The 13,168-nt window shown below is 43.0% G+C and overlaps 2 protein-coding genes and 1 long non-coding RNA gene across 4 annotated transcripts; 2 read left to right on the plus strand and 1 right to left on the minus strand.

Annotated features, from left to right (window-relative positions):
- Positions 1–969: 969 nt before the first annotated feature.
- Positions 970–11,359, plus strand: LOC130701176 (adenylate cyclase type 3-like). Of its 2 annotated transcripts, none has more exons than XM_059497416.1 (20): positions 970–1,832; positions 3,057–3,206; positions 3,290–3,408; positions 5,203–5,314; positions 5,422–5,549; positions 7,034–7,192; positions 8,025–8,163; positions 8,231–8,508; positions 8,756–8,947; positions 9,012–9,111; positions 9,193–9,309; positions 9,388–9,569; positions 9,667–9,751; positions 9,834–9,923; positions 10,027–10,165; positions 10,353–10,435; positions 10,514–10,612; positions 10,693–10,816; positions 10,895–11,019; positions 11,088–11,359. In XM_059497416.1, the coding sequence occupies exons 1-20, from the start codon at positions 1,098–1,100 to the stop codon at positions 11,217–11,219; spliced, it is 3,288 nt and encodes a 1,095-aa protein (XP_059353399.1). In that variant the 5' UTR covers positions 970–1,097; the 3' UTR covers positions 11,220–11,359. The 2 variants fall into 2 exon arrangements, with proteins under 2 accessions (XP_059353399.1, XP_057379138.1); XM_057523155.2 differs by having other exon boundaries at positions 971–1,832; positions 9,012–9,099.
- LOC130701198 (uncharacterized) lies at positions 3,913–5,196 on the plus strand. The gene is made up of 3 exons (XR_009003969.2): positions 3,913–4,455; positions 4,554–4,733; positions 4,808–5,196. It is a non-coding gene; the product is annotated as an uncharacterized LOC130701198 (long non-coding RNA).
- On the minus strand, positions 11,312–12,932 carry LOC130701134 (mediator of RNA polymerase II transcription subunit 30-like). The gene is given in 5 exon segments (XM_057523103.1): positions 11,312–11,445; positions 11,508–11,870; positions 11,938–12,439; positions 12,441–12,649; positions 12,793–12,932. Coding segments are annotated over 5 exon segments (1,158 nt in total). The 5' UTR covers positions 12,809–12,932; the 3' UTR covers positions 11,312–11,377.
- Between the last annotated feature and the right edge of the window lie 236 nt (positions 12,933–13,168).

Here is a 13,168-nt window from a genome sequence, read left to right on the forward strand (position 1 = left end):
AATTATTAAAAAAACAAACATGGCTATAAATATTGTAATAAGTTTTTTTTTTTTTTAAAGAGCCACTCGCTGCCAACTGGATCGATCAAAAAGAATTTCTTTTTTTTGCGATAAACACATGCAAGCCTCGAGCTGCCATGTTTTGTCAAAGGGCGTCAAAGGTGTGGCGGATTGGATAGGAAACCAGTTTTCGTTGCCACGTTTCATCACCAATCACTTCAACCCAGCGAATGCTCATTATTGCGCATATAGCCGACATTCTTAGCTGCTAAATATGTTGGCAACTGTCTTTTATCGGGAACAAAACATCGGACGGACAGACAACGCCTTGGCCGACTCTCAAATTTGAGCCTCACGCACGTTGAATAATTATGGCCGTTTAACCGCATTTACTTTTAATGCATAATATCACAATTCGTTTAAAGGGAAAAATGAGTCACCTGATTTTTTGAAACGGTCTTTGCGGCCAATTGTTGTCAATAGTTCGTTACTCCAACCTAAATAATAAAGAGAAACGATTAGCATTATGGGAGGATATCACGTCATTTTGGCAACTGTTACGCTTATTCAACAAGAACCCCCTTCTTAATGTCCAGTTCTTATTTCTTAGAAACTGTATCTCCATAGGACTTTTTGCCACTCGCTCACATAACATGTCAAATATGGCGCATGCGGATTGAAGATGGACGCTGGCACAAGAAAATAATAGAAACAAAAAAAGAAAAAGAAAAGGGCATTCCTGTTGCCGCTTATGCCCAGCCCTTGTTTTCAGCTGCCCACAGACAGACCCGCGCTGGGAGTCACGCTGGCACAAACACACACACACACACACACACTATACAATCTATGAGAAGAGGAGAGGGGGAGTGTGTGGGGCGGTGTAGGAGAAAAAAAGGGAGGCTTGTAAAGTGTTGGTGGGAAGCCCAAGTCTAAGCTGCCGGTTCGTTGGCAGTCACGTTCAGTCGGCGGACTTTCTCTGGCCGATCACGTCGTGCCAGAGAGACGGGCGCTCCTCTTGCTAAGACCGAATTCCATCTATCGCAATCAAAGTTCGTCGTGAGTGTTTCGTTGTGTAACGATGGATCGCTAGTGCCATCATGTCGTCGTCCATCAACATGCCTGTAAACAAGGCGAGCAGCGGTCATAGTAGTCACGATGAATGCAGGTCAACGTCATTAGCGTTGGAAACAGTGGCCGACGGAAATGATGAAACAGGCCAGGCCACTGCGTCGTGGACCATCGGGACCAAAGTGATCCACAGGGCATTCGATGATCTCGCCTTGGAAGAGCTCTATCAGAAATATTGCCAACGTTCCAGAGAGTCCGATCTCGATTGTTTCTTCTTGACCGGCTGTCTAGTGGCCGTCCACTCGGCCATCAGTTTCTCGTTGAAACAGCCGGAGCAGGAGCTGCAGTCGCGCGTGCTCGTCGGTGCCGGTGTGTCCAGTGTAGTGGCCGTGGCCCAAGCCTCGCTCGGCTTCTACATCCGTGGGCGAAAGAAAAAGAACTCGGCCGTTGAGCAAGGCGTTGAAGGTGCCCATCAACAGGCCGCTGCTGCAATCGTGACCTCCATCGGCCGTCTCACCTACACTGCTTGGCTCTTGGCCAACGTGTTGATTCTAGGTCTGCTGGCCGTCGTGCCCTCGTCCGACCAAGGCACAAGAGCTCTCACCTGGCTCCTTTTAATCAACTTCTTGACGTGTGTCACTCTGCCACTTCGGCTACGTGTTTGTCTCTTCCTCACGTCCATTGTCAGCCTCCTCTTTCTCGCCGTGTCGGCCTTCACGTCATGGGATCATGCTGGACACCACCGCCCTACTCTTCATCAACAGGTTGTTCTTTTAACTTGATCGTCTTATACAATCACAACAACTTTCTACCCATTTCCACTTTCGTCCATTATTTTCGCGTTGGCAAACGACCAACGTGTTCGGCTCCTTTCCTACACCCATAGCTCGCCAAATGAGTACCGATCACGTCATCCGCCGTTTTCTCGGGATCCACAAATATCCCAAACACTTGAGGAATGAAAGATTTTTTTTTTTTTTAGCTTTAAAATTTCCATTAAAGATAAATTTTTTTTTTAAATCTCACAATTTAGAAATCACGAAACGATTCGGCCGTGACCAGATTCTCAGCCCCCCTTTTTTTGTGTATGCCCGTCTAGAATTTGACAGCTGAACGTGTAGACAAACTAAACGAGAGAAACGAACTCGAATCGACAATGAAAAATGAGCTATTAAAAACTGCCGCCAGTTGTCGTGCGTTATAGCGTGAGAGAGTCAACTATTGTCGTCTTGATTCAATAGAAGGGGAACACCCATTTCTCTTGGCTGATTTTTTTTTGTGCTCAGGCATCTACGACGAAGACATTGGCTAAAAAAGAAGAAAGGCGTATAATATAAAAGTAAGGGGAAACACTGATGTAACGCCCGAGAGTTCAAAACTTTTGTAAAAAGTTGGTCGATTTCATTTTCTCCCGCAAAAAAAAAAAGGCTCCCGCGGTCGTATAATGAAGTTTAGTAGAAATAACCCTCTAGCACAGTGATGTGGGCACCACGGAAAGGACACAGAAAAAGGGAGGGTAAGAGGAGGACTTGATTGGGCTGATTGAAAAGGAACCTTGGAGATTGTTATCCATGCTCGATCCCTCCCTGAGCTTTTTCGTTTCCTTTATATCCTGCAGCTCTTTGCCCAGTAGGCGGATCTACAAAAAAAAAAAAAGGGACCTGAACAATACCCAGCAACGGATTCTGACAATTAGTTGTTACCTCGAAATTTAAAAAAAAACGATGAAACAATTTGCCTAAAGACAATTTTCACTAGACGATCTCGATGTTTCATGAAAAAAGTGGAATGTTTTAAGTGGAAAACTTGAATTCTAGCTGGAAGAGTGTTTGGACAGACTTTGTGCTCAACTGATTGAAGGACATTGGCTATCGTTGTGTTCGACAGGGACACTAATTTACCTGAGAGCCAATAATCTCGTTGTTGCATCTATTCGTTTTGTATTCACGACTCGTGTTTGTTTACCTTTCCTCGCTCTTTCACGACAGCTGATGGGAGAAACTATCCTCCTCGTGGGTTCCATCAGCCTCGGATTGGTGGCTTATCTGGTGGCCGACATCCGACAGAGAAAGGCCTTCCTCGACACACGCCAATCGTTTGAAATGAGACTGACCATCGAGAACCAAGCCAGGGAACAGGTAATTGCATTCCCAACTGCATAATAACAAATGGTCACTCACCTGTAAAGTTTTTTTCTTTTTGCCTGTATCTCGGCGAAAAGGAGCAACTGCTGCTATCCGTACTGCCCGAGCACGTAGCCGTCAAGATGCGTCAGGATCTGGGCACAGCTCACGACGGGCAATTCAAGAAGATCTACATGAGCCGGCACGAGAATGTCAGGTTAGTTTCCTTCTTTCACTATTGGAAATGGCAGTTGCATCTTCCTTTTTTTCTTTCCCAATAAGCCAACGTTTCCCAAACCTCAGGCACAGTATCAAGCCAGACTGTGTTTTTTTTTTGGTTACAATACAAATATATACGATTGAGCATCCGATGGAAACAAGGGAATAGTTTTATCAAAACGTTTTTGCAAAAGAAATAACGTAACAAACATATTATACTTACAAAGAGAAGAAAAAAAGGAGAGGGAAAAGGGGGAGGCTTTTGTTCGTTTCCAATTTCCTGTTCAACTGAAAGAAAACGATGCTAGCAGACTACGCTCATCAATGCTTTTTCCCGCCCAATGACGGTAGTCTCACATGAAAAATACATCGGAATTAATGTCTTTAAGAGGAAGAACTCATTCAGCTAATTTTTTTTAATTAAGAGAGGGAAAAAAAGCCAAGAATAAAAAATAATAAAAGCTTAAAAATAATTTTTTGTTTTTCCTTTTCGTAAGACTGGCATTTTGAAACGTTGCCAGAATGGTGCGAGACACAAAACACGTGGAAAATAGTGGCGGCGCCATGGCCGTTTTGGAACCCCAATCGATCTATTTCTTAACACTTCTCTTTTCGTTTCCTATCATCCTTGGCACGCGGAAGACATCTTTTGTACTTTCGTTATCGAATACAAACTCTTTAAGCTCTGTTTGTCTTCCATCTAAGAGGATTCAAGGAAAAAGAAAGAGAAAGTTGTCCTTTATCTCAGAACCCTGCAATCTCGAGCAGACAACTGTACGCCGATTGAAATGTGTTTGCTCGCCTAGTGCTCTTGAAAGTAGATGTTATGAAGATTGTCGACAGAAACTCTTTTTATTTGTCCAATTGCCTACCAAAGATGCAGGGAAAAAACAAAACAATACTCAGAGTCTGAAAGGTCCCGATTTATATCAAAGTTTAGACTGGAAAAAGTTTGGACCCAACTTTTGTTCCTCCTACTGGGTTTCATCACAGTGATATCGGTCGTGTACATACTACTTATTGGATGTAATGGGACATGTAAAAGGTATGAAATACGTAACCAAGATCAAACTCGATATCTATTAAGTGTTACCTTTAGAGCAGCCACTTTTGTTTTCTAATATATTTCCTGTACTAATTAAGGGACGGCGTTATTACGAAAATGACGTATATATTTGATTTCACGGCGTCAAGGTTTCTGCTGTCGCCTAGTTGCCGATGAGGATGAAACCAGGCAACATTTGCTCGACCGGGCCCATATTTTCTATGGAATAGAGTTTCAGTTTTTGTTGAACGCCACTGACGATGAAGAAAGTATCCCACGTAACCGCAACATGACCGTTTATTTACATTCAGATTTGTACAACTCTACCACAGATTTTTCTGGCCCTCCAAAGCTGCACGTAGTTCAGGCTACGACATGCTAGAAGGGGGGAGTTTTAGGCTACGAGGAGTGGAGAATAAAATGCCGGAATCTATCAATAGAATTCGACCATCAGACTAGTAACACGCGAACGCACAATGTGGAAAACTGAGCTTGCCCGATCACAAAAATAATGCACCACAGCGTTGGTTGGTGTTAGCCGGTTTGCTAGGCGTGAATTGACGGTGAAATACCGGACACCCGCCCGCTCCCACGTTTCGATTCTCCTATTCCCCAGCCGAAAAATTACGCGGGTCTTATCACGTTGAACACACACTCGGCATTTTATTTTCTATTTCGTTCTTATCGATTTTCGTGTGCTTTTTTTTTTGTTATTTAATTTCTTTTTTCAATACTTTTCGTGTACAGCATTCTATTTGCAGACATTGTTGGTTTTACTGCCATTTCGTCGACTTACCCGGCATCGGAATTGGTCCACATCCTCAACGAGCTGTTTGCCCGTTTTGATCGTCTTTCGCAGGTATGTACAGCACACATTGATAAGTTTATTGATCGATAGTTATAGATCAATGTCGTTAGTTATTTCTTGAATGACTTTTTTTTTTCTTCATTGATTTGTTTTGATAGAGATATCATCAAATGAGAATCAAGATTCTTGGCGACTGCTATTATTGCATCTGTGGAGCGCCAGTCGAACGACCTGATCACGCTGTCCTCTGCGTTTACATGGGCTTGGCCATGATCGATGCCATCAAGTAAGTAGAATGACGAATGTTCCACGGAATCAATCCACGACAAGTTTATCGATCTCTCTCGAGAGACGGTTGACTGCATGCATACGTCTACACTACCTCCTCCACCCGCACACACTTTGGCGCACCATTATAATGGCGCCATAAAAAGAAAAACACAATGGGCTTTAATTTTTTTATTATGACTTTCTTCTTTTTCTCCCCCCTTCGCTACAGCGCGAGACATCCGTGTGAAGCGAATTTTGTACGGGAAGAAATGGGTTCCCTTCCATCAAATTTATGTTCACTTTTTCCGTCACAAAAATAGATTTGTGTTATTGTAGCAAAGTCTATTTGCGATGATGGAGTCAGCCGCTCGTTCTGCTGCATTTCGGCAACAATAATATTGATCCCCCCCCCCCTCCGCTAGCTGTTGCCGTTATGCCCGATAGGGAACGAAGAAAAAACAGCCGACAAACTCTACGTTTCTCGTGTTGTGTTTTTTAATTAACCGGCCGCATCCTAAGCTGTTTGTTCCCCTTTCATCATCTTGAAAAGTTTTAACGAGAAAGGGCCAACTTCTCATTGAGGTGCTGCGGGACAATTTGTCGAAACTTGGTTTCTACGATTGCTTCTACAGCGAGAAGGGCCTTGTTTGCAATGGCACGACGCGAGCAGCGATAGACGTACTTACGACGAGCTAGCTATATCGGCCATTGCTTTTATTGGACAGCCTCAAGAACACTGAGTGCTCTTGGCTCATCAAACGAGCTCGGCAAAATGGACGTCTCGGGACAGAAAAAAAAAAATTTGTTTTACGTTCCGTTGTATGTATTTCCGCCGTACGCTACGATTGCTCGTGGTGCGCGTGTTATTCACGCTGATGGCAGGCATCTATTTCCGTTTTTTTTTTTTTTTTTAAGATGGGGCAAAACAAATATTGCCGGCGGAGGAAAAAGAAATTCGCGTTCCTTTTTTTTCCCCCAATTTCCAAGATGGTCCATGACGCTTTAAAGATGCTCCCTATTTTTAGTTGCTGAAGAACGACCGGACGTTGCGCCTATTCCGAAAAACAGGAAATAAAGCATCAGATGTATGTATGTAGTGAAAATATCTCAAATAAAAAAGGGAGGGGGGCCAAACAACAGAGATGAAAGGGGGAAGCGTTTGCCATTACAGTTCAATCTCGGCGGAGGCACGGAGCGCTTTTTTGAATTATTCAACAACAATGAACGGGTTTCTTTTTTTTTTCTTATAAGAGCTCCATTCCATATCTTTATTTATTCAGCGAATAAAGCGATGTAATTGTGGCAGACTGTGACCGAAATGTTTGCTGAATATTTTAAAGCGAAGTAGCAACGTTTACCCGGGAATTTCAAATGGGATTGAATTTTTCTTTCTTACTGGAAATGCCCTATATTTAATTTTGCATCAGATTTTATCCTTAAAAGCTGTCCTAAATTATACATTAGTTATCTGATTGACGTTGCTTTTTTGTCTGTTGACAGATGCGTTCGGGAGTCGACGAGTTCTCCCGTAGACATGCGAGTGGGAATCCACACAGGAGCTGTCCTGGCTGGCGTCCTGGGTCAGCGGCAATGGCAGTTTGACGTCTACAGCCAGGATGTGGAGCTAGCCAACAAGATGGAGAGCAGCGGGCAGCCAGGGTGAGTTAGTTTGTTGTTAGAGTTATGTCTATCGACCCCTCCCCTCTATATCCATCAATCAAAATAGAAGATGGAAGTAAAAAATCTTCCTGTTTCGGCCTAGCAGCAACAGTGAGGCTGCAGGAAAAAGAGAATATGGAACGTGTTATAAAAGGAAATAAGCACGGCGGAGATTCACGCGCAAACGAGAAATAGGAATCCCAGAGAATGCTTCACTTCCTGCCCTCGTTTTTATTTTTCTATTCCCCGCCTCGCTGATGTCGCAGTGGCTGGATGGGCTCTTGATTTATAGACATCCGTGTGGGGTTTCCTATATCAAGTCTCTTTTCTCATCTCCGATATAGTCTTATGGTCTATTTTTAGATTGTGACTCTGAAAAAAAAAAAAAAAAAAGAGGACGCCATTTGCAATAGTTGCTCGACGATCATTCGACTTTCCTGATGAATAAGTGCCGTATTAGAATTGAAGTCTATACTACCACCCACACGGGGATGAGAAAAAACATGTAAGGAATCGTTGGATTGCATTGGAAGTCACAGAGAGGATCTTAATTAGAAAAGGACGCCACTCGCCCGTTCGTACGGCTCGTCTTTGATGAATTGGCGGGTTCATCTGTCCATTAGAAAAAATATCTGAGGGAGATTAATCATTTCTTCATTTCAGTGAGATAAGCTTTCATTTAAGACGCTATTACGAAAATAGTTGTTGGGCCAATAGTTGCGCGTGCTGTTGACTTAATTGGATTCTTTTGTATTGATGGTGAAATCGTGGACTTATTAATTTTGTTTGTTTTGTTTTTTTTTCGGCTGATTGCGCCACACTTCTTATGCAGTCGTGTTCACGTATCCAGCCGGACGTTGAGCTTCCTCGGAGATGAATTTGAAGTAGAGGCGGCCCATGGCGAGAAGCGAGAACAGGTTCTACGCACAGCCGGAATTGAGACCTATTTTATCCTACGCGCCCGCAATCAGGTACAATTGTCAGCCATTTGCCCATTGCCATGTTTTACATATTTGATTTTCTATGGAATTTTTTCAGACCAGTCATCAGACGGAAGACGAATCTAAAAAGATGGTGATTGAACAAACAGAAGCCGCTACTGTAGCCATCACAAAAGTGTTGCCCAGCGGCTTCGATCAAGAAGCCGTTGCGGTGAACACAGTGTGCCAAACGTCTGACCCAGTAGACGGTTGGTGTGGATGTTTCAAGCGTTGCAGCAAAGTAGACAAGACGACATTATTGGTGGTCGGAGAAGTGGCCGGAGAAAATCGTAGTCTGCTACGTCCTAGCCGCTTGAATGAACAACAACATGTCGGGTAAATTGAATCATTCCGCTCCGACTGATGATAGGTATCCAGAAAGAGCGAAACATTTGTTTCGTGTGGCTGTTGCCTTATCGATGATTGGTAGGATAAGTCACGTCTCACTGCCTTTTTTTCCTTCTAAAAATGTCTGTATTGTATATCTGCATGGCCATCGTAACGGGAACATGATGAATTAGTGTAGAAAAAAAGAGGTATTTATGTCTCGATTTCCGCCTTTGATATGTGTGTGTATATATAGATCGGTAGGAATAACTCGAGGGCCGTCGACTGGTAATACAAACCCAACGAATTTGATGACGCAAACATTCGTCGATTCGGAGAGGGAAGCTAAATACCGACTGCATCGTGACGCTACGGCCGTCTACAATCTTCTGGCTCTGCCGCTGGCCTTGACTTGGCTGGCCTTTTTCGCTCTGGCCACAAGTCCTTGGTATTTGATTTTTAAAAATATAATTGAACGTTAAAAGTATTTCATGTGATGTCTCGTTCTTCAGGAATCCCGTGTATGTTCTATTTTTCCCAGTCATTGCCGGACTTCTTCTGCTCGTAGTTGTCGGTGTAGCCGACACTTGGGAAAACTGCGTAGGTTCACGTGTAACTAATACGCGTTTAATGAGCTGGACATTGCACTTAGCGACGTCGATCAATAACTGTATGTCTTCAATTAACTTCTAGGATTCTGTCGGCCAAGTGAAGAAGCTCAGCGCTCTCGTTAATGGCAAGTTGGGACTTCGTTGCTGGCTCGTTGTCCTAGGCATCCTGTTGCTGGTTGGTGCTCATTTAAGTGGGCAGGTAGGGTTTGTTTAAACGTGCGCTGTGTTTATGATCACCGTGATTTCCTAACTCCGTACTGTAAATATGCGTTCGCAGGGATTTAGCCGGACGTTCCCTTGTCCTAGCGAAGCGTCACTCGTCTTAATCAGCGTAGCGATGGTGCCTCATGTGGCCAGTTATTTCAAAGGTACATTCCTGCTGCTACTATCAGCCACTTACATTTGTCTGCCGTGGCTTCATTACCAACCGACCTTGGACGTTCCCTGCTGGTTTCACAGGTAAACGCACCTGCATTTACATTTCCGTTCCTCGTTTGTTTGTTTTTTCTTGGCGAGCTCCACTGATGCTTAATCGATTCTAACTTTTCCTATGAAGAGACGGCCTACATACCCAAGAGTTGATTCTTGCTAGCTGTGTTTTGCTGGTCATCTCTTTGGTTCTTTTCTCGTTAGCCAGGCAGGTGGGTCCGATGGCTAGCCAAGCGCATTTTATGTATTTATACCATAGTTTTTACGGAAATGAATATCTCTTTGAACTTTTAGCTGGAGTCAACTTCACGCAGTCTCTATACCAACTGGGCTGGTATCGAGGAACAACGAGAGCGAGCAGCTGATTTGGGCCGAAGGAATCAGGTATTTATTTCCTCTATTTTACTGTCCTGCTCCAAACGTTAGACCGTTAAGTTTTCAATGCGATGTTTATTCACTTGGTCTAAAGAAATCAATGCCCATGCAGGCTTTACTGTTCAATATACTGCCGGCTCACGTTGCCCAGCACTTCTTGCGCAAAGACATCCATCAACGAGACGAGCAGTTGTACAGTCAGAGCTATACGAGCGTAGGTGTCCTCTTTGCTTCCATACCGAATTTCTCCGGTAAGCATAACAGTAAAAAATATATATATAAATAAATAAACTGCCGACATTTCCTATCGATCTGTGGATGTCTAAATCCTTTTTTTGCGTGCGCGCATGAAGGAAGGCTTCCACAACGACAAGGCCTAGTAGTGATTTTATGTTTCTTTTTCTATTGAACGCCCGTTTTTACGTCATACCATACCAGAATTCTATTCAGAAGAAACTGTCAATAATCAAGGACTAGAATGTCTGCGTTTCCTTAACGAAGTCATCTCGGATTTCGATGCGGTAAAACACGTGACCATTTTCTTTTTGTGACATTCCTTTCGAATTTCAAATTCCATCTTTTATTTCATTGCATTCTAGCTCCTCGATCAGAGCCAATTCTCCGACATGACCAAGATCAAAACGATCGGATCGACATATATGGCCGCCAGCGGACTGAATATCACCCAGCAGCCAAAGGTAATAGGAATCGCTATTGCTTTCCGTATTCGTTGTAGATCTTCGTGAGTCATGCATTACGAATCTGTTTTCATTTGCAGGAGGACGAGGACATCTCGATACGTTGGAAACATTTGGCACTTCTCGTAGAGTTCGCCCTGTCCATGCAACGGACGCTACAAAATATTAATGACCAGAGTTTTAATCATTTCGTTTTGCGAATGGGTGAGATAACTTACGAACATAATTTTGCTTTTAAACCTTTTAAAAAAATTGATGCGGTTTTTTTCCTGCCGTTGGAAGGCATAAACCACGGTCCAACGACTGCTGGAGTCATCGGTGCCACCAAACCGCATTACGACATTTGGGGAAATGCGGTTAACGTGGCCTCTAGAATGGAAAGCACCGGTAAAGCCGGATGCATACAGGTATGTATTAGCTGTAATTTAAATGATTCGGATACTTCTGTAAAAGGGCTAATTGGAATTATTGGCAGGTGACGGAAGAAACAAGTACCATCCTGCGTCACTTTGGTTACCAGTTTGAGCAGCGCGGCTTGGTCTTTGTCAAAGGAAAAGGCCAGCTACTGACTTATTACTTAATCGAATCAGACGCCAGTGTGACCTGAAAAAAAAGGAGCAACATTTTGTCGAGTTCACATCGACGTCAAAACAATCATGCGAATCTCATCGTTTTCTATTTGTGTCATGTATGCTGATGTTCCATTTCTGAAAATTTATTATCGTTATTACACACCAAAAGCTCGTACCACAATTACACATATCTTTATGGACGTCTCATCATAAGCATAGTATTAATTTCCCATATGATGCTTCTCATATATTCCATGATATCTGCAAACAAAAACAAACGTTTAAAATGCATTTCAAACAAACCTGTCAAATACTTAAAATACCTTGAAGGTGGCGATTTTTTACAGCAATTTGTTCGTAGAGTTCTTTTTTTTCCTCGACAGCTGCCAGATATTGCTCCGATTTTGTTCTATCTGCGTACTTCCAATCGACCAAGTTGCTTTGGGTGGGGATCATCGTATCCAACGGAAATGCGTCCAGTTCTTGACTGTTTTCGTTGCATTTGTTATAGATTATTCTGAGCCGTTTGAACAATACTTTGACCATCTTTAGTTGGTCATCTAGCTTGTTTTTCTTGTCAACTGCCAATGATGTGCTCTGTGCTGACCCATTAGGAGGTTGAAGATTCTTAAGGTGTTGAAGGCATTCTTGTACTCTGGATACAAGTTCTTGCACTGTTTCCTGGCCTTTTCCCAAATAATAGCTGCATTATTACTTGAAAATTCAACGGGAAGACAGCAAAAACAATCTCACCTATTCGGCAAAGAGAAGCAGGATTAAAATCTTTTTGGGGTTGTTGCTGGGGCTGTTGCTGAGGTTGCTGCTGAGGCTGTTGCTGTGGATGTTGCTGGGGCTGTTGTAGTTGTTGTTGTTGTTGCTGATGCATTTGTGGATGCTGTTGTTGTTGCTGAAGAAATGGCTGCTGTTGCATCACAGATGATGCATTTCCCTGCTGAGGGGCAGGTGAGTGCTGTTGGGGATGTTGAAAAATATTTCCTTGTTGCTGCTGATGCTGTTGTAAATAACGTTGTTGTTGCATCTGGGGAGCAGGGGAGTGTTGGAAGCCTTGTTGCTGTTGCTGTTGTAGCTGCTGCTGTTGTAATTGCTGCTGCTGTGCCATCAGTTGTTGTTGCATTAACTGAGGCTGAGATTGTTGCATCATTTGAGATTGTGGTAACAACATATCCTGACCTACAAACATTATAATGGGGAAAATTTCATTAATGTATATAATCAATGTAACATGTGGTTCTACCTTGTTGTTGCTGCTGCAGTTGCTGCTGTTGCGCTGTGAGTTGTTGTTGCATTAACTGTGGCTGAGACTGCTGCATCATTTGCTGGGGTATGTTTTGCTGTTGTTGGCCCATAGGTGAGTGCTGTGGCAAATGCATCATGCCACCTTGCTGTGATTGTTGTGACATATGGGCAGGTGAAAAGTTATTTGGCACGTTAAAGTGCACGTTGCCTAAAATGAACAAAGTCTGAAGAAGATTACGAAACACCGAAACTATATGGAGATGAATAATATCATTTTGGGCACATTTCTAGTCAAAACAAATTTAATAAAACATTCAATTGAACATTTCAAGCTTCAAACAACTTTTTTACCTTGACCTTGATTCATTTTTAATGTCGTGTTTCTTTTAATTCAACTAAACCGAAATCAACGCGAAAAACTGGAATCCAACGACCATTCAATACTAAACGTCAACAGTGTTTATAAGGTGCACCCAAATGCTTAAATTTGTGTACAATTTTACGGCGTTGCCATGCGGTCATTTCTGAACAAGTTTTTGAGGTTTGTTCACCCAGTTTTCTTCGCATGAGTTCCAATTTCCAAGTTTCGTTAGTTGCCGAACCTTGATTTTTGTGTTTTGCAGCGCTCTCAACATCTCACGTAGGACAGCCATTAGTGTCCTGGCGCCAAAACAAAAACTAATTAGAAGTCGTCAGAACGACCCACGTTTTGATTAAAACGCAATTT

Source organism: Daphnia carinata, chromosome 10, assembly GCF_022539665.2.
Source record: "Daphnia carinata strain CSIRO-1 chromosome 10, CSIRO_AGI_Dcar_HiC_V3, whole genome shotgun sequence".
NCBI classification, from domain to species: domain Eukaryota; kingdom Metazoa; phylum Arthropoda; class Branchiopoda; order Diplostraca; family Daphniidae; genus Daphnia; species Daphnia carinata.